The 21,575-nt window shown below is 42.6% G+C and overlaps 1 protein-coding gene across 3 annotated transcripts in view; it reads right to left on the reverse strand.

The window, feature by feature from the left end:
• Positions 1-10,683, reverse strand: part of A2ML1 (alpha-2-macroglobulin like 1) — a 48,665-nt gene extending 37,982 nt beyond the window's left edge. For 2 of the 3 annotated variants that reach the window (XM_040462684.1, XM_040462683.1), the window contains exons 1-4: positions 5,158-5,262; positions 4,454-4,637; positions 3,982-4,144; positions 3,335-3,387 (exon numbers count right to left, since the gene is read on the reverse strand). In XM_040462684.1, the coding sequence (XP_040318618.1) occupies positions 3,335-3,387; positions 3,982-4,144; positions 4,454-4,637; positions 5,158-5,222 (465 nt within the window). In that variant the 5' untranslated portion in view covers positions 5,223-5,262. Of the gene's footprint in view, positions 1-3,334; positions 3,388-3,981; positions 4,145-4,453; positions 4,638-5,157; positions 5,263-10,593 lie in introns of those variants that run through there. The other variant, XM_040462685.1, reaches the window with a different exon arrangement.
• Between the last annotated feature and the right edge of the window lie 10,892 nt (positions 10,684-21,575).

The raw sequence follows: 21,575 nt of genomic DNA on the forward strand, positions 1-21,575 counted from the left end.
GAATAGACACTTCTCTAAAGAAGACATCCGGATGGCCAACAGGCACATGAAAAGATGTTCAGCGTCGCTCCTTATCAGGGAAATACAAATCAAAACCACACTCAGGTATCACCTCACGCCAGTCAGAGTGGCCAAAATGAACAAATCAGGAGACTATAGATGCTGGAGAGGATGTGGAGAAACGGGAACCCTCTTGCACTGTTGGTGGGAATGCAAATTGGTGCAGCCGCTCTGGAAAGCAGTGTGGAGGTTCCTCAGAAAATTAAAAATAGACCTACCCTATGACCCAGCAATAGCACTGCTAGGAATTTATCCAAGGGACACAGGAGTACTGATGCATAGGGGCACTTGTACCCCAATGTTCATAGCAGCACTCTCAACAATAGCCAAATTATGGAAAGAGCCTAAATGTCCATCCACTGATGAATGGATAAAGAAATTGTGGTTTATATACACAATGGAATACTACGTGGCAATGAGAAAAAATGAAATATGGCCTTTTGTAGCAACATGGATGGAACTGGAGAGTGTGATGCTAAGTGAAATAAGCCATACAGAGAAAGACAGATATCATATGGTTTCACTCTTATGTGGATCCTGAGAAACTTAACAGAAACCCATGGGGGAGGGGAAGGAAAAAAAAAAGAGGTTAGAGTGGGAGAGAGCTAAGCATAAGAGACTGTTAAAAACTGAGAACAAACTGAGTTGATGGGGGGTGGGAGGGAGGGGAGGGTGGGTGATGGGTATTGAGGAGGGCACCTTTTGGGATGAGCACTGGGTGTTGTATGGAAACCAATTTGACAATAAATTTCATATATAAATAAAAAAAAAAAAAAGAAATAACTAGTCAATATTAAACCCGATTGATACAGAAAGGATACAGGTGACAGGAAGGAGAAGCTAAAAAGAATTCCAAATTGGGAAAGAAAGTAATGGCAGAGGAAGCTACTCATCAAGAAGCTCATAGCTTCTACAACCCAGCAATTGTACTACTAGGGATTTATCCAAGGGATACAGGGGTGCTGTTTCAAAGGGGTACATGCACCCCCATGTTTATAGCAGCACTATCGACAATAGCCAAAGTCTGGAAAGAGCCCAAATGTCCATCGATGGATGAATGGATAAAGAAGATGTGGGATATATATATAAGGGAGTATTACTCGGCCATCAAAAAGGATGAAATCTTGCCATTTGCAACTACGTGGATGGAACCGGAGGGCATTATGCTAAGGGAAATTAGTCAGAGAAGGACAAATATCATATGGCTTCACTCATATGAGGACTTTAAGATACAAAACAGATGAACACAAGGGAAGGGAAACAAAAATCATGTAAAAACAGGGAGGGGGGACAAAACAGAAGAGACTCTTAAATATGGAGGACAAACAGACGGTTACTGGAGGGGTTGTGGGTGGGGGGATGGTCTCAATGGGTAAAGGGCATTAAAGGAATCTACTCCTGAAATCATTGGTGCACTATATGCTAACTAACTTAGATATAAGTGAAAAAAAATTTTTTTAATTAAAAATTAAAAAATAAAAAAACTGAAAAGAGCCTAAAAATGAAATATGAGGAGGGGCGCCTGGGTGGCGCAGTCGGTTGAGCGTCCGACTTCAGCCAGGTCACGATCTCGCGGTCCGTGAGTTCGAGCCCCGCGTCAGGCTCTGGGCTGATGGCTCGGAGCCTGGAGCCTGTTTCCGATGCTGTGTCTCCCTCTCTCTCTGCCCCTCCCCCGTTCATGCTCTGTCTCTCTCTGTCCCAAAAATAAATAAACGTTGAAAAAAAATTAAAAAAAAAAAAAAGAAATATGAGGATAATGGTTAAAAAAAAAAAAAAAAAGCTCATAGCTTCACAGCACGGAGAGGAAAGAAACTCTGAGAAGGGGAGATGGAAATAACAATAATGCTGCCCTATGATTATCTTTGAAAGCTTCATGACACATCATGTATCATGGGCTGTGAATGAAGGGCAAAGGAGGCAGCAGAAATGTCTGAGAGGTGAGGTAAGTGTTTCAGAAATATAAAAATGACACAAGCCCTAAATTGAGATCAAACCTATCAAAAGGCTTATGATTCCAGGGACTGAGTTGTTTAAGGAACCTTTAAGTAATTGCCAAGTGTTACCACATTTTTTTACCTTAGGCATGTAATGTAGCCTTAGGAGAATTGCCTACTTTATAAATCACCTTGCCTTGTAGTAAAACAAACAAACAAACAAAAAAAAGATGGTGGGACTGGATATTCTTATTTCTAATTTTTGTCAGGAATACTCCTGAATTATTTCTTTTTTTTTTTTTTCCAGTGTTTATTTGACAGAGACAGAGAGAGACAGCGCGCAAGCGGGGGAGAGGCAGAGAGAGAGGGAGACACAGAATCTGAAGAGGCTCCAGGCTCTGAGCTGTCAGCACAGAGCCCGATGTAGGGCTCATACCCACGAACCATGAGATCACTACCTGAGCCTCAGTCGGATGCTCAACCGCCTGAGCCACTCAGGCGTCCCCTCCTGAATTATTTCTAATTTTTGAACTGCAAAGTCATGTGGTATCACTCCTGGAGAGAAAATCTTGAAGTTTTCAAAAACTCTTCTATGTTATTTATTTGTTTGTTTGTTTGTTTATATTTGAGAGAGGAAGAGAGAGTGTGCATGCGCACACGTGAACAAGCGGTGGGGGGGGGGGGGGGTGGCGGGCAGAAAGAGACAAAGAGAAAGAATCCCAAGCAGTCTCCACCATCAGCACGGAGCCTGATGTGAGGCTCGATCCCACAACCCTGGAATCATGACCTGAGCCGAAATCGAGTCAGACGCTCAACCTACCGAGCCACCCAGCACCCCTGTAGAAACTCTTAAAACGACAGTGGAGGGACTCCTGGGGGGGCTCAGTCAATTGAACATCCATCACTTGATTTGGGCTCAGGTCATGAGCCTGAGATTCTTGGAAGTCTCTCCCTCTCTCTCTCTCTCTCTCTCTCCCCCTCCCACCCCACCGCTCTCCCCCACTGGCACTCGCATGCTCTCTCTCTCTCAAAAATTTTTAAAAAATAAAAAATAAAATAACATGGAAAACATTTAAAACGGGCAGTGGATACAAGCACGTCTCAGGCATATTAACCTAACTGATGTTCGCAGCTATCAGCTTAAGAACTGGCACCTCTGGCTGTTTTTAGGCTGCTGGGGACTGGCAGGCTTTCGACCTGTGCCCTGAGGCTAGCACAAGCATTCTGCTCCTCAGAGGACTTCACCTCATCACGCTCTTAGGAACAATCTCTTCTTCTCCCTGTTCTATCTCAGTCTGCCCTACCCGTCTCCCCTTTCCTCTTCCCAACTGAATTCTCACCTTGTCATTCACGGGAAGAAAGCTGCTGTTCAGGGTGACGATGCGGAAATGCACTAGAATAGAATAGGCATCATTGGCAAAGGGATTTCCCCCTCTCCAATCCTTCTTCCACTCTTTCCACTCCCCGCTCCTCCCCCCCCCCCCACTTCTGAGTCAGCAAAACCTGGTCAGGGTTTACTTTTAAAAAACAAACAAACAAACACACACAACAAACAACCTAAACTGACAGACAGATAAAAGCCCCTGACTTGGAAACATCATACTGGAATGCCCTTCTAGGGAAGAAAGCACTAAGTACAAATATCAGGAGCTTAAGCCAAATGCTTTTGATGCTTTCTTATTCATAGACAAGCAGCTCACCATAAGACACAGCAGCCCAGCTACACTGATCAAACGCCATTCCCGGAAAATGTATACTTTTGTTTCAGACACACACACACACACACACACACACACACACGCAACTCCACCCGCTTTTCTCCGCTTCCGTAACACAGCAGACATTCCACACTTGTCACGCTTCATCCCTCCAGAACTTTCTCCCTCCTGCCCCATAGGCCTACCCCCAAACCACAAAGCCCCTCTTTCTGGAATACGGGCGGTGGTTTCCCCAGTCTTTTGTCGAATCCCCTATGTATGCCTCTTACCTTTGTGCCCCGGGTTGTAGATGGGCTTGTCAGTTTGTATAAAGATGCCATCCTTCTGCCTCTGAATCAGAACCTTTTTCTTCTCCACAAAATTGATGTTATTTCCAGTTCCCGACACCCAGATTGTAGCCACTTCTTCTGTGCCACCAGCAGGAGGTGGTACCTGGACAAGAGAAGGGGGCTCTGGAGGAGCAGGATGTTGGGGGATGAATCAACTGGTCTCAACCCCAGAGTGGGAGGGTGGAAGGAAAGAGCTGAGTTAGAGTTCAACAACTAAAGGAAGAAATCCAAGGTCAAGGAAATGGTGAATGAGTTATGGCCAGGAGCCGAGTTTACGTTTAGGGGAGATAAGTTTAAAGACCGTGGCAAAAGTAAGGCAACAGAAATCGTACTTACAATCAGATTGTGCCAAGTGTCTCCAAAGAAGGACAAGAAAGGAAGGGAGCAGATTCAGGGTTGAATCTGTGCTTACCAGAAAGGAGGTGCAATGGAAGTGTCTCTTCTTCAACCCAGAGGTTTCTAGCAACTTCTGGGTCTTGTCTTTGGTCTCCAGAGTAATAGTGAATTTTACATCATGGTTCCCAGGGCTCAGATCCAGACAAACTTTCTGGGTAGAGGGGAAGTTAAGCTGGGCTGGTAAGGTCACCAGGTAGTTTCTATTAAGGAAATATAAGGGTTTCAGGGCAGTAATGATATATTCAGTCAGTGAAAAATTAAGCTCTCTCCTAAGAACTCAGCATATAGCAGTGAATTAAGCAGACTGAGCCCTTGCCTTTAGGAATCTTATTTTCTATAATGGAGAAACAGATGAGTAACAAATAACTCAGTGCATAGCCTTAAACCTCCCACAATCACTAGGAGACCATCACTGAGAACCTATGCCTAGGGTACCAAGAAGGAAATTAATTCTATTACAGAGAACAGGGTATTAGGACTCTATTGTATTTTAACATTATCTTTTTTTTTTTTTTTTTTTTTAACACTATCTTTCCTAAGGCTCCCTTTTGATGCCTCAGCCTTTCTCTCTGGGTAAAGGAGAAATGAAACCAAAGAAGGAACAGATGAGAAGGAAATTAAAATAAGTCAAAAGTTATCTCTTCTCCCGCATATTTACATTTGAGAAAAATAGACAAAGAAGCCACCTGCCCTACATCACCTCTGACACCAAGCACTTACGGGAGAGATTTTTCTGCAATGGCTGGTGACAGGGCCAATATTCCTAGAAGGAGTTGAGCCCACATCTTTGCGGGTGAGACAGACTCCTCAAGAGCAGGAACCAGAAATCTGGGTCCCCGCTATAGCATATATATTAACCCCACAGGGTGTGGAGTTTTTATTAATGCTCCAGCCAATAACCTACTGGAGCCCCAGGCTAAGGTGGTAACCCAGGGTAGGACCTCTGCCACTTCCTCAAGTTTATTTCTCCCTGAAATATTCATACTGGCTCAGCCAGTTCGTAATACCTGTTCTGGGGGAAAACCCAGGGCTGAGTATTCATAGTGGTAATGCTCTTGGAACAAATTTTGGACTCCTCCCTTTTTTTCTGGTGTCATTCCAAATTTCCGTCCATGTTTGATCTTTGCTCTCTTTTTTATGATCCTATTAAGACATTATTTGGGAACACAGGTATGGGTGTTCTATACACAGGTATAGAAAAGCAGTCTATCTACTTGGGAATTTAAAAAAATAATAATACTCAGTATTCCCGTGACTGTAAGGAAATAGGGACATATACACTCCTTACAAAAGTATAAATGGACAACCTTTCTGAAGGCAATTTCACACACATCAAAAGCCTTTCAGATCTGCGTGTTCTATGACTCAGCAATTCCTACTTTGGAAATGTTTCTTAATGGGGAAAGAAAGCAGGCATGTATGCAAAAGATGTAGTTACTAAGTTGCTTCACAGTGTTCTTTATAATGGCAAGACTTTAAAAAAAATTTTTTTAAGTGTATTTATTTTGAGAGAGAGAACGCAAGTAGAGGAGGGACAGAGAGAGAGAGAGAGAGAAAATCCTAAGCAGACTCCGCACCACCAGTGCCGAGCCCAATGTGGGGCTTGAACTCACGGACTGCAAGATTATGACCTGAGCGGAAGTCAAATGCTTAACCTACTGAGCCACCCGGCCACCCCTAAAATGGCAAGACTTGAATGCCGCCTACAGCATAGATCAGTAGGGATACTTTCTGGAGCACTGAACGACCCAAATCAAACCAACTTAAACAAAAAAGGATTTTTGGTAACTGGGGTGGATCACACACAGAGAACTGAAGGAACCAGAGAAACTGAACGTGTTATGGCCCGAAGTCAGAGAACTGATGCTGCCAGGACTCGCTTCTCCCAATCTTTCAGTCCCGCCACACACAGGATTTCCTTCAAGCAGTGGAGAAGAGGGAGCTGTGAATCCTTCCAGCTCTATGATCCCAAGAGACAGAAATTTTTCATCTATGTTAGGGAAATTTCTGAAGAAGGATTTTGTTCCTCCTTCTCTCACATGCTCACCTCTGAATCAATCATTGTAGCCAGAATACTACGAGGGGGAGGACCTGGGTCCTTCTTACCACCCAAAGGCCAGCAGGATGAAGCAACCCCAAAGAGACATGTGGCATTGACCAAAGGAAGTTCTCTTCCACTGCTATGTCGGGGTAAAGATGCTGGGAAAATCAAATGTTAGGTCTATTACAGTGCCCAATCATTTTAATTTGGTTGAAAAAATTGCCAGATTAATATAAAACAACAATAAACAGCCGCTACAAATAATCTTCTCATGGGGCACCTGGGCGGTTCAGTCGATTAAGTGTGCGACTCTTGGTTTTGGCTCTGGTCGTGATCTCGCGGTTTCGTGGGTTCCAACCCCGCGCTGGGCTCTGTGCTGACAGCATGGAGCCTCCTTGGGATCCTCTCTCTCTCTCCCTCTCTCTGCCCTTCCCCCACCCGCACTCTCTCTGTTTCTCTCAAAATAAATACATAAACTTAAAAAAAAATAACAATATTTTCATGACAAGGGGAACTGTTTGCAGTACTAGTTGAACGGCAGGGAGGGAAGGGGGAATATGGTACAAAACAACATGTAGGAAGTGTCATTTCCATTTAGGATGTAAAAAAAAAAAAAAAAAAAAAACCCTGAAAAGAGCATTTTTCCCTACCTGATAGTGAGAAAAGGCCAGATGAAGTGCAAGATGCCAACTTTTCGTGAACCAAAAAGTTGAACGTGAGAGCCGAGCCAAGGTTGCTGGTCAACTAAGTAGCCTGAAATCCAAGGAGGCACAGCTCCCCCGGAGAGGAAACTGAGTGTTGAATGGTCTCATCTATGCCAGAACATGGGAGGTGTTTGGGCCCTCACACAAGCCAGTACGAACACAGCTGAAATTTCAATGATTTACTAAAAGTCTAGTGTGGACTGGAGTAACTACAAGGACGCTCTGTGTGCCACAAGGGGGGCTTATATTCACTTACAGGTCTGTCCTCAACGGTCTTTTCCGTGACCTTTACCAAGTGCTCATGAGAAAGACTGGATACAGAATAAGACTGAAAAGAGCTTCCCTTAGTAGTGTAGACAGAGAGAACAGTATTTATGCATTCCATAGGAAAAGCCCCAGCTGCCCAGAGTCCTTTTAGAAAAGCTTAAGCCTCTGGGTAGAAGCAGTAAATACCGTTGCCCCTTCTGGTGCACAGGTAAATACCCGTAGTTGTCCGGGGATGGATAGAGGAAGAAGAAGAAGGAGTAGGAGGAGGAGAAGCAGAAGGAGAAGGAGAAGGAGAAGAAACCTACCCCAGAGGGAGGGAAAAGAAACAGACCTCAGCCCAGAAGTCTATACCAATGCTCTCAGAAGTTTCCTAAGACTGAAAGAACAGCAGGAAAATCTTTTCCACACAAGACCTGCCACAGATACAAAGGAGAGTTTGGTTGGGAGTAGAGGCAGGAATCCTAAGAAACTCTCACCCTCCAGGGCCCAGGCATATCAACTACCTATCAACAGAGCCACTGAACCCTGTCACCAGCACTCGAAGCAAAAACATAATGAGTAGAAGCAGTCCACCACCGGCAGAGGGGCAAAATATGGAGAGAGACCAGCTCTGTGGCACCTATAATGTGTATGGGGAAGGCCGAGAGGAGAAAGTGGTGAATAAACACCGAGGTCTCCAGCATCCCAGACCCGACCCTAAGCATCAGGCATCCTAAGAGGAGTCCAAAGCCTATGGTACACTGAAAATAACCTTGGCAAGAGCAAACCCTAAATCCACCCCATCTTTTAACTAGCATGACTTCATCCGCCGTGATAAACTGCCCGAGAAGAGATGTGTCCCTTTCTAGGGTCACGATCTCACGGTCTGTGAGTTCGAGCCCCACGTCGGGCTCTGTGCTGACAGCTCAGAGCCTGGAGCCTGCTTCGGATTCCGGGCTTCCCTCTCTCTCTGCTCCTCCCCCGCTCATGTTCTGTCTCTCTCTCTCTCCTTCAAAAATAAATAAAAACATTAAAAAAAAAAAACTTAGAAAAAAAAAAAAAAAGTCTTGAAGAGGGCCAGAGGAATAAAAAACTCATCATATATAGAAAAGCAAAGGTGAGAGTTATAGCGAACTTCATGAGAAGCAATGTTAGCCGGAAGACAATGACTTGGCGTCTTCAAAATACTGAAAGGAAAGGAAAAAAAAAAAAAAAAACCCACAAAATCCAGTATTCTGTTAGCCAACAAAAACATCTTGTCAAGGAAGGGGAAAAAAAAGACTTTTTCAGAGAAACCAAAGGTTCGTGCCAGACCTGTGCTACTGGCAATATTAAAGGGAGTCTTGGGGCGCCTGGGTTAAGCGTCCGACTTCAGCCAGGTCACGATCTCGCGGTCCGTGAGTTCGAGCCCCGCGTCAGGCTCTGGGCTGATGGCTCAGAGCCTGGAGCCTGTTTCCGATTCTGTGTCTCCCTCTCTCTCTGCCCCTCCCCCGTTCATGCTCTGTCTCTCTCTGTCCCCAAAATAAATAAACGTTGAAAAAAAAAAAAGAAAAAAAAAAAAAGGGGAGTCTTACAGCAGCAGATATGACAGGGGTGACAAACTATAGCCTGCAGGTTAAATCCTGCCCCCCACAGGTTTTGTAAATAAAGTTTTGTTGGAGCACGGTAACACTCATTTGCTCCTGTGCTACCATGGTAGACTTGGAATTCCAAGAGGAATTCCAAGAGACCATTTGTCTTGCAAACCCTCATGATTTACTCTCTGATCATTTCTAGAAAGTTTGCTAACTCCTCTCATAAGATACCAGACAGAAACTGCCCAAATAAATGAAGATCTCTGGAAACGGGATCAAATAAATATAAAAGACATCAAAAAAATTTTTTTAATGTTTATTTATTTTGAGGGAGAGAGAGAGAGACAGAATGTGAGCGGGGGAGGAGCAGAGAGAGAGGGAGACGCAGAATCTGAAGCAGGCTCCAGGCTCCGAGCTGCGAGCACAGAGTGCAAGGTGGGGCTCGAACTCACAAACCGAAACCATGACCTGGGCCGAAGTCGACGCTTAACTGACTAAGCCACCCAGGCACCCCCATTTTGTGCATCTCTTAAGTACCTCCAAATTAATTCCCTCTGCTTCTGCTCTCCAAACCCTTTCAATGTTCCTTCCCTGTTTGCTTGGTATAATTTTATGATTAATGGCACCATTCGCTCTTTCCTATAGCGAACCTCAGGAAGAAGGAAGTTAGGATCCAGGAAGAAGGATCCACCTTTTATTTTTTTTTAAATAGGCTCCACACCCAACCTGGGGCTGGAATTCACAACACTGAGGTCAAGAGTCACACGCTCTACTGATTGAGCCATCCAGGAATCCCTGAAGAATCTATCTTCTGTCTCAATTGATTTATTAATAAGAGAGACATGGCAAAATGTTTTTTGTTGGGACCCTGTCCCAGAGTTTCTGACTCCTTGGTCTCTGGTGGGGCCTGAGAATTTGCATTTTTTAACATTTTTTTGTTAATATTTTATTTATTTTTGAGAGAGAGAGAGAGAGAGACAGCACAACCAGGGGAGGGACAGAGAGAGAGGGAGACAGACTCTGAAGACAGTCATCCAGGCTCTGAGCTGTCAACATAGAGTGTGACGCAGGGCTCAAACTCAAGAACCGTGAGATCATGACCTGAGCTGAAGTCGGATGTTTAACCAACTGAGCCACCTAGGTGCCCCGAGAATTTGCATTTTTTAAAAAATGTTTATTTATTTTTGAGACAGAGGGAGACAGAGCGCGAGTGGGGGAGGGGCAGAGAGAGAGAGGGAGACACAGAATCTGAAGCAGGCTCCAGGCTCTGAGCTGTCAGCACAGAGCCCGACGCGGGGCTCGAACCCACCAACCGTGAGATCATGACCTGAGCCGAAGTCGGACGCTGAACCGACTGAGTCGCCCAGGCGCCCCCGAGAATTTGCATTTTGAACAAGTTCCAAGGTGAGGCTGACTTCCCGGTCCAGAGACCGTACTTCGAGAACAGCTGCTGTAATGCAAGATCTAAGAGTAGTCAGAAAGGCTTCCTGGAGTTTAGAGCAAAGTTCTGACAATAAAGGTTCAGAATGTCAACTCTCTTCTGCATTTCCTCCCCCAATGTCCAATAGAAAGAGGTCATGAAACTGCCTACTTTTCCCTCTTTGTTCTTGTTCTCTTGCAGTCAGTTCTTCCCAGGACTTCTCTGAACTTAGCATTAGCAATTTTAGTTTGGTACTCTGCTACCTGGAATAAAATGAAAATAGTAACCACTATTTTCTGGTAGAAGAAATAAGATGCCAACACTAATGAGCTCTCCGTGGAACGAATCCAGATGAACTCTCCCTTGATAGGAAAGGCGAGTTGTTCAGAAGAAATGAGGGGCTGCCTCTGTGTTTTATTGTCTATAATTTTCGTTAAAATAGACCCATATAAACAGTCACGAAGAGCAGAACAGTGAATGTTAAATTTAGTCTGCACCGTGGAGTAGTTAGTTAGCACTGGAAGGCCCAGGATATAGATTCACATCTACATTCATCTGGAAATCTCTCTGATGTGCACAGACGATATAACCTCTGAGGACAGGAACTCCGTTTTGCTAAATATCATATCTCTACATTTAATATAGTACCTGGCACCTAGGAAGCTTTCAATCAGTCAACACTGGTGAGTACTGGTGAGGTCAGGATTAGATCTTCCACAAATACCGCATCAGAGCCTTGTTAGGAATACGCTAGGAAACTTGTTTCTACAGGTTAAAATATTCCCTGCATGCTTCTCTCATTCCCACAGCAAACACGCACAGTAAGCACACATACGCATGCACAGAGCAGAGTTCTTATTTAAGTTTGGAACACTTTGTGGTTGCCTCTGGAGGTTCTGATTGCTACAGACACAAGGGAAAAGCAGCATGCCCAATTTCAGTTTTAGTCTACATCAAACAAATTCTTATGTAAATAATCAATTTTATTACACTATATAGTCATAGTCTACAGAAAGTGTATGTAAAGATGAATACCAATTTTTAAAAAAAATTTTTTTTAACGTTTTATTTATTTTTGAGACAGGGAGAGACAGAGCATGAACAGGGGAGGGTCAGAGAGAGGGAGACACAGAATCTGAAACAGGCTCCAGGCTCCGAGCTGTCAGCACAGAGCCCGACGCGGGGCTCGAACTCACGGACGGCGAGATCATGACCTGAGCCGAAGTCGGACGCTCAACCGACCGAGCCACCCAGGCGCCCCAAGATGAATACCAATTTAGAGACACATGAAAGCCAGGGTTTTGAAGTATTCCAAATTAGATTCCATTTTCTTTCTATTATTAATGACTACTTGTCTTTAAATACATGGTTCTAGTCTCTATTTTCCTTCTCGTTTCTGTCTGTCTCTCCCTGAAGTGACCATGAAGGGTCAGTGTCAGTCCTGCCTTATAGACACTTCAAACAGCAAACTATCTGAAAAAGAAACTTTTAAAATTCCCATTTACACTACATTGCATTAAAACCAGTAAAACACTGGGGTGGCTGCGTGGCTCTCAGTCAGGCATCCAACTTCAGCTCAGGCCATGATCTTGCAGTTCGTGAGTTCGAGCCCCTTCTTGGGCTCTGTGCTGAGGGCTCAGAGCCTGGAGCCTGCTTTGGATTCTGTGTCTCCTTCTCCTCTCTGCCCCTCCCCAACTCCTGCTGTCTCTCTCTCTCTCTCAAAAATAAATAAATATTTAAAAACTAAAACAATAAAATACTTAAGAATAAATTAAAATTTTTTTTCAGTGTTTCTTTATTTTTGAGAGGCAGAGATAGAGCATGAGCAGGGGAGGGACAGAGAGAGAGGGAGACACAGAATCCTTAGCAGGCTCCAGGGTCTGAGTTGTCAGCACAGAGCCTGACACAGGGCTCGAATTCACAAACCATGAGACCATGACCTGAGCCGAAGTCGGATGCCTAACTGACTGAGCCACCCAGGCACCCCAAGAATAAATTTAACTGAGGAGGTGAAAGTTCTGTACATGTAGAAAATATAAGACATTAATAAAAAAAATTGAAGAAGGCACAAATAAGTAGAAAGATATCTCAAATTTATGGATCAGAAGAATTAATACTGTCAAAATGTTCATATTATCCAAAGTAATCTATAGACTCAACGCAATCTCTACCAAAAATCCAGTGGTACTTTTTTCATAGAAATAGAAAAATAAACCCTAAAATTCATATGAAACCACAAAAGTCCTTAAATAGCCAAAGCTTTTTTTTTTTTTTTTTTTTTTTTTTTGAGAAGGAGAGAAAGAGAGAGAGAGCATGCACAGACAGAACTGGGGAGAGGGAGAGAGAGAGAGAAACTCAGGGTCCAGGCTCAGCGTCGAGCCTGACAATGCAAGGCTTGATCCCACTACCCTGGAACCCTGGGACCTTGGGACCCGGGGACCATGACCTGAGACAAGATCGAGAATTGGACATTCAACCGACTAAGCTACCCAGGCTCCCCCAAAGCAATCTTGAGAATAACAAAGCTGGAGTCATTACACTTCCTGATTTAAAACTATATTAGAAATCTATAGTATTCGAAACAAAATGGTGCTAGGATTGGAGGGGAAGATAATGGCAGCGTAGAAGGACCCTAAGCTCACCTTGTCCCACGAATAGAATAGATGACTACCAAATCATCCTAAATATCCCAGAAATTGATCTGAAGACTGGCAGAGCAAACACCACAAGTAAAGGCAGAGAAGAGGCCACGTGGAAGAGGAAGCGTGGGGACACAGCTTGGGCTGCCGGGAGGGAACTGCCACGGATGCGGAGAAGGGAAGAGACAAATCAGCACACAGGGGGGCACATTGGAGTAAATGACTGCCCCTAGCAATTCGCTTGGAAAGCAAGAGGGCCCAAATTTTGTGTTCTCGCAACCAGCCAGGCTTACAGACTGGAGTCAGCATGTCTGGCTCTGGGAGAAATCAGAGGACACTGGGGCCGCTCTTGGAGGAAAGGTAGACAAACCGCCTATGGACATACAGTGCGGAAAGGTCGTTTGCTCATCTCAGAGCACATCCCAGAAAGGCAGCATTCACGGAGAGACCGCGCCGAGAACAACGGAACTGGCCGGGGCCATTTCCCTCCCCCACCCTTCCAGAAACACAGAACCACCAGCGCAGCACTGACATCACTATGCACCTAACTGGCCTACACCAAGCCCCGCACACTCCCCGCTCTGCACTCCCGAAGAACCACGCTTCCCAGTAACTCTTCCCTCAGTCCCAGGACATCGGCCCCTCTCCCCAGAAGACTGGCCCAAACCCCTGCCAACGCCACATCTCCTGACCCAGGAGTTTCGCGAGGCCTCGGTTCGGGTGGCGGCAGCAGGTCTCACTTCACAAGCAGACCGGAGTGCACCTCGCTACGCCGTGCCACGTTCCGGCCAGGAAACAAACACTGCCCACAACAGGCGGAGAGCCTCTGCAGACAACCGGCCTGAAGGATAAAGCAGCCAGGATCCGCTAGCACGCAGAGCACACGTCAGAGACGTTCCCAGAAGTGCCACACTCTGGGGAACAAGGGGACACTACACAGCAGGGCACCGCAGGACCTCCTGTTCATAAAGCCATTACCCTCAAGAGGAGGAGACACAGCTGACACTCCTAACGCACGGACACAGGCACAGAGACTTAGACAAAATGAGAGGACAGAGGAATCTGTCCCAGATGGAAGCACAGGACAAAGCCAGTTTACTTAAGATGAATTAAGGACTTAAATGTAAGACCAGAGGGGCACCTGGGTGACTCAGTCAGCTGAATGTCCGACTCTTCACTTGCCCCCAGGTTATGGTCTCATGGTTCGTGAGTTCAACACCTGTGTCGGTGAGGAGCCTGCTTGGGATTCTCTCTCTCTCCCCCTCTCTGCCCCTGCCCCACTTGCATGTGGTTTCTCTCTATGTGTGTCTCTGTCTCTATCAAAATAAATAAATAAACTTGTATTAATTAACTAATTAATTAATTAAAATGTAAGACCTGAAATGATAAAACTCTTGGAAGAAAACGGAGGAAAAAAGCCCCTTGACACTGGTCTTGGGAATGATTTTTTTGGATATGTCACCCAAAGCACAAACAACAAAAGCAAAAATAGACCAGCACATCACATTAAAAGCTTCTGCATAGCAAAAGAAATAATCAACGAAATGAAAAATCAACCTATGGAATGAGAGAAAACATTTGCAAACCATCTATCTGATAAAGGATTACCATCCAAAATATATCAGGAACTTGTACAACTCAATAGCAAAAAAGAGCAAGTAATCCAGTCTTAAAATAGGCAGAGGATCTGAATAGATGTTTCTCCAAAGAAGACATACAAATGACCAACAGGTACCTGAAAAGTTCCTCAACATCACTAATCATTAGGGAAATGCAACTCAAAACCACAATGTGGTATCACCTTACACCTGTCAGTATGGCTAGAATAAAAAAGACAAGAAACAGTAAGTGTTGGCAAGGATGTGAAGAAAAAGAAACCCTTGGGTGGCTTAGTCAGTGGAGGGTTCAACTACTGATTTTGGCTCAGGTCATGATCTCAGGGTAATGGGATTAAACCCCTCGTCAGGCTCCACACTGAGCCATGGAGCCTGCTAAAGATTCTCTCTTGAAAGAGAAAGAAGAAAGAAGGAAAGAAAGAAAGAAAGAAAGAAAGAAAGAAAGAAAGAAAGAAAGAGAGAGGGAGGGAGGGAGGGAGGAAGGAAGGAAGAAAGAGAGAGAGAGAGAGAAAGAAAGAAAGAAAGAAAGAAAGAAAGAAAGAAAGAAAGAAAGAAAAAAGAAAGAAAGAAGTAAAAGAAATCTTTACACACTGTTAATCAGAATGTCAATTGGTAGAGCCACAGTGGAAAATGATATGGAAGTTCCTCAAAAAGTTAAAAATAGAAGCACCATATGGTCCAATAATTCCACTACTGGGTATTTTACCCAAAGAAGACAAAACCACTAATTCAAGAAAATATACGCACCCCTATGTTTATTGCAGCACTACTTACAATAGTTAACATACAGAAGCAATCTAAGAATCCATTGATAGACGAATGAATGGATAAGGAAGATGTGATGTATGTACACACACACACACACACAAACACACACACACACACACACATATACATACACTTGAATATTATACAGCCATAAAAAAGGATGAGATCTTGCCATTTGCAACAACATGGATGGACCTAGAGGGTATTATGTTAAGTAAGATAAGTCGGACTGAGAAAGAAAAATACCATATGATTTCACTCATATATGAGTCTAAAAAACAAAACAAATGAATAGACAACACAAAGCAGAATCAGACCTGTAAATACAGAGAACAAACTGATGGTTGCCAGAGGAAAGGAGGGCAGGGGGATGGACAAAATGGGTAAAGGAGAGTGGGAGATACAGGCTTCCAGTTACGGAATGAATAAGTCATGGGAATAAAAGACACACCATGGGGGTGCTCCTGAGTGGCTCAGTGCGTTAAGCGTTCGACTTCGGCTCAGGTCGTGATCTCGCGGCTCGTGAGTTCGAACCCCGAGTCGCGTTCTGTGCTGACAGCTCAGAGCCTGGAGCCTGCTTCGGGGTCCGTGTCTCCCTCTCTCTGCCCCTCCCCTGCTCACGCTCTGTCTCTATCTCGGAAAAATGAATAAACGTTTAAATAAATAAATAAAAGACACACCATCGGGAATATATTCAATGACACTGTAACAGCACCTGAAACTAACATGACTCTGTATGTCAACTGTACTAAAAAACAAAAAACGAACCACAATGAGATATCACCTCACATCTGTTGGAATGGCTAGTATTTTTTCCTTTGCCCCCCCCCATGTTAGAACGGCTATTATTAAAAAGAAAAAAGATGACAAAGATTAAACACAAAAAAGAGAACAAAAAATAAACCAATTATATATTTTGAGGTGGATGTGGAGAAAAATGAGCTCTCGTGCACTACTGGTGGGAGGTCAATTGGCACAGCTGTCATAAAAAACAGTATAGAGTCCGTCAAAAATTAAAAATAGAACTACCATACATGATCCAGCAATTCCACTTCTGTATATATACAAAGGAAATGAATTGAAGATATACCGAGGATATATAATTGAAGATATAACTGCCAAGACATGGAAGCAATCTAAGTGTTTGTCAATGAATAAAGAAAGAAAATGTGATATGTACACACACACACACACACACACACACACACGCACCGGAATACTATTCATCCGTAAAAAAGAAGAAAATCCTGCCATTTGCCACATTATGGTTGAAAACTTGAGGGCATTATGCTAAGTGAAATCAGACAGACAGAGAGAGACAAATACTGTATGATCTCACTTATATGCAGAATTTAAACAACTTGAGTTCATAGAAACAGCGTTGAATGACGGTTGCCAGGGGCTGAGGGAGGGAGAAATGGGGAGATGTTGGTCAAAGCGTACAAACTTTCAGTTATAATAAGTTCAAGGATTCAAATGTATAGCATGGGGACTATAGTTCACAATATTGTATTGTATACTTGAAACTTGCAAAGACAGTAGAGCCTAAATGTTCTCACCACACACACACAAATTATAACTCTGTAGATGTGGTCACTAACCTTAATGTGGGAATGATTTCTCAACATATACGTATATCAAATCATCATGTTGTACGCCTTAATATAATGCAATGTTATTTGTGGATTATATCTCAATAAAGCTGGAGGTAGAAAATGTTTCACTGGTTAAATATTACATTTATGCTAATTTAGTCCAAATACTTTCCTATCAATTATATTTACTGATCTAACTAATAGCTATATGAGTTAGAATCAGGAAACCTCTCCATGTCTGCTCTCAATGTGAATCAGACTGCTTTTGAAACAAATTCTAAAGCATGAACATCCTGAGATCCCCAGGATGTGGTTTGCCCATCACACTGGCATGTGATCAGAACATGATATAAGCATGGTTTGGGTCAGTCTTGTCTCTCCTTTTGTTCCATTATCTGTTTCTGCTTCCTATATTAGAAGAATCACCCAATTGCCATAATACACACCCCTCTACGGGAGGCTAGCTGACCTTCGGTTGGGAGTTGTTTACTTCTCTTTACTATGCTTTCAGTCAAATATTTTTATCTCTTCTAATCCATTTCAAAATCTATTGAATGCAGTTGTCAGCCCGATAATCTGCCTAGAATTTCTTAGGGGAAAATATCCTGGGTGTAATAATTTCCAAAATTTAGACTGCATAAAATCCTATTGCTGGCACATCACATAGCCTATACAGAGGGAACAGCCACGTTCATAGTTATTCTGTAAAGAGTTACCCTACTTAGTTTTGTGCTAGGTATCAGAATCCTGACATGAGGGTTTGAGCCTAAATAGATATCATAATATACTACCTGAAAGGGTTCTTGCATATGGCCCTTTACTGTAAATAATAAAAGTATTTCTGGAATAAGAATTATATAAATTATATAGAAATTATATAAATTATAAACTATATAAATAATATATAATATTATATTATTGTTATTATTTTATCCTAATAGGTTATTATCTTATACTATTTATTATCTTAGGCATAACTAAGTTAACTATATTTATAGTTATATAATATATGTAATAGTTATTCAGGGGTACTCATAAATTTCCAATTCATCCACACCAAAATATTAGTGGTGATAAGCACTCATCAGTACATCTAAGAAAAAAAAATTGCTCTGGTGTGCTTGGAATTCTTCTTTATTTATATTATTCCAACTTTCTTGATCCTTTCATTTTTAAAAAAAAATTTTTTTTTAAAGCCTATTCATTTATTTTGAGAGACAGAGACAGCACAAGCAGGGGAGAGGCAGAGAGAGAGGGAGAAAAAGAGAATCCCAATCTGTCAGCATGGAGCCTGATGTGGGTCTCAAATTCACAAAACCGTGAGATCATGACCTGAGCCCCAGCCAAGAGTTGGGTGCTTAACCGGCTGAGCCACCCAGGCGCCCCTTAAAAATACTTTTTATATTTATATTTTATATAACTCAGTGATGTTATTTTCTCAAGCCCAGTCTGCTTTTTCACAAATAGTCTTAGGTCTTCCACCTGCTAATATTTTCTTCGAATATTTTGTTCTCCGAAAAGCTACTAGCTCACCATATTTGGTTATCTCTAAAAAAAAATAAAATAAAATACCTTAATACTATCCTTGGTACTCTCAGCAGGCCAGCTTTCTGTTCTCCTCATACCAGAGGAGAGGGGCCTGTTTCCCACCCACTCAAGGACTGCTGACTTGAGACTCTACTACTAGAGAGCAAAAGTCAAACAAATCAAGCTATATTTTGGGGATGGAAGGGATTAGATCGGCTGAAGTTAGGGCCACTCCTTGCTTGCCTCCGTGTCTCCTCCACTCTTCTCTACTAAATTATAGGCTTCACTATTTCTTCCTCAAATCCATTTGAGTAAACCATACAATGTGTCAAAGGTCAAATATGAATGCATCAGAGCAAAAGGTTGCCACTCAACCAGACCGAAACTCAGACAGCAACTGAACCATCATGTTGGATCCCTAGCCCACTTGGAACAGTGTCTGTCTATGGTAGGCATTTAATAAATATGAATGAATTTTTAAAATGAGAGCAAAAAAGGTCTAATTGGGGTGATTTCAGCAAAAATCCTGTAGTAAGTATCTCTAAAACTTTGTCCCTCCTTAAAAGCAACAACAACAACAAAATCCTGGCAAAATAGAACCGGCGTTAAACCCTGGAAATCAACCAAAGGTTTGCAGCCATCCAGAGAACACTTCTTTAAGAAAAACAGCTGAATCCCGGTAAAAGCAGCAAGCTTTGTGGCTTTTCCTTACCTTAGTCCCGTCTCCCACGCCCCAGTTCCGTAGTAACCCTAAAAAATAATAGCCTGCATTTCTAATCATGGAAGAGGGAAGGGTGGAAAGAATCTCATTCCCAAAGAAATGTTATTATTTGACCTGTCTGCTAATGGTTCCCTTGAAGACTACCAGAAAGTCTTTTCTTTATGCAACCACATACAAACTTGCCCACTGCTACATACCTCAGGGATATGGAGGAAGCGCTTTCGTTGAATGTTTCATAGCTGCCTAAGGTGATGGCATAAATAATAGACTAACCAAAATGCTTAAAAAGAAAAGGTGAGGAATGAGATATCCACAGGGACTTTGAAAAACTCCACTGTTGAAAACTTGTATGGAATTAGTTCAGAAGTTACTGGACAAACAAAAACAACTATAAAAACAGCAACAATAGGGGCGCCTGGGTGGCGCAGTCGGTTAAGCGTCCGGCTTCAGCCAGGTCACGATCTCGCGGTCCGTGAGTTCGAGCCCCGCGTCGGGCTCTGAGCTGATGGCTCAGAGCCTGGAGCCTGTTTCCGATTCTGTGTCTCCCTCTCTCTCTGCCCCTCCCCCGTTCATGCTCTGTCTCTCTCTGTCCCAAAAATAAATAAACGTTGAAAAAAAAAAAAAAAAAAAACAGCAACAATAATAAATCCTGAGGAGGCAGAAGAATCTGATTTCTAGAGATGTCACATGATATTATTTGAAATGTTCAGTTTTCAACAGAAAATTATTAGGCAAGAAAGTCTGACCTATACACAGGGGGTGGAAATCAATAGAGATAGCCCCCAAAGTTCCTGGATTTACTAGACAAAGACTTCAAACCAATTATTTTAATTAGGTTCAAGTAACTAGAAGAAAAAAATGTCTAAAGAAGTAAGAAAGTATGACAACAATATTTCACTAAATAGAGACTATCAATAAAGAGATAGCAGTTTTCAAATGAATCTGGGGTTGAAAAATAAAACAACTGAAGTGAAAAATTCACTAGAGGCACTCAACACCAAATTTGAGTAGGCAGTACAAAGAAATCAGTGAATTTAAAGCTAGGTCAATTGAGATTATCCAGTCTGAGGAACAGAAAAAATAGAGAATGAATGAAAATAAACAGAGGCTCAGAGACCTGTGAGACCATCAAGCATGCCTACCTACTCAAAATGGAAGTTGCAAAACTGGTGGTGAGAGGAAAAGGAACAGAAAACAATATTTGAAGAAACATTTGCCAAAAATTCCCCCAATCTGATAAAAATCATTAATCTACACTCCCAAGCTCAATGATTCCAACGTAACAAATTCAAAGAGATCCGCCTGTTTTGGATTCCGTGTCTCCCTCTCTCTCTGCCCCTCCCCCACTTGTGCTCTGTCTCTCTTGCTGTCAAAAATAATATATATATATATATTATGAAAGGACAAAGAGAGAAACTTGAAAGTAGCAAGAGAGAACAATTCCTCATGAACAAGAGAGCTTCAGTAAGATTAACAGCTGATTTCTCAGAAACCATGGAGATCAGAGGCACCTGGCTGGTCAGTCCTTAGAGTTACTTTGATCTCTGGGTTGTTGATTCAAGCTCCACATTAGGTATAGAAATTACTTAAGTAAATAAAATCTTAAAAAGAAAGAAAGGAAAGAAAGAAAGAAAGAAAGAAAGAAAGAAAGAAAGAAAGAAAGAAAAGTGGAGATCGAAAGGGATAATATATTTAAAGTACTGAAAGAAAAAAAAAACTGTAACCCAAGACTTCTATACCCAGCAAAAATATCTTCCAAATAGAGAAATTAAGACACTCCCAGATAAACAAAAACTTCGAGGTTTCCTTAGTAACAAACCTGCCTTACAAGAAATACTATAGGGAATCCTTCAGGCTGAAATAAAAGGACTTTCAACAACAACCTGAATCCTCATGTATTTTTTTTAAGTGAGTTGTATACCCAACAAGAGGCTTGAACACTCAACCCAAAGATCAAGAGCCTCATGCTCTATCTACTGAGCCTGTCAGGCACCATTTGAATCCTCATAAATAAAATAAAGAGCACCAATAAAGGTAACTACATAGATAAAATAAAAATAGAGTATAAATGTACTACTTGTTTCTCATGCTTTTTTTTTTTTTTTTCCTATCTGATTTAAAAGACAACTGCAGGGGGCACCTGGGTGGCCCAGTCTGTTAAACTTCTGGCTCTTAATTTCAGCTCAGGACATGATCTCACAGTTTTTTAAATTCAAGCCTTGTGTTGGGAACTGCTCTGATCTCGAGGAGCCTGCTTGGGACTGTCCCTTTATCTCTGCCCCTTCAC

The sequence above is a fragment of the Herpailurus yagouaroundi genome, unplaced genomic scaffold (assembly GCF_014898765.1).
Source record: "Herpailurus yagouaroundi ecotype Mexico unplaced genomic scaffold, PumYag 355, whole genome shotgun sequence".
NCBI lineage: Eukaryota > Metazoa > Chordata > Mammalia > Carnivora > Felidae > Herpailurus > Herpailurus yagouaroundi.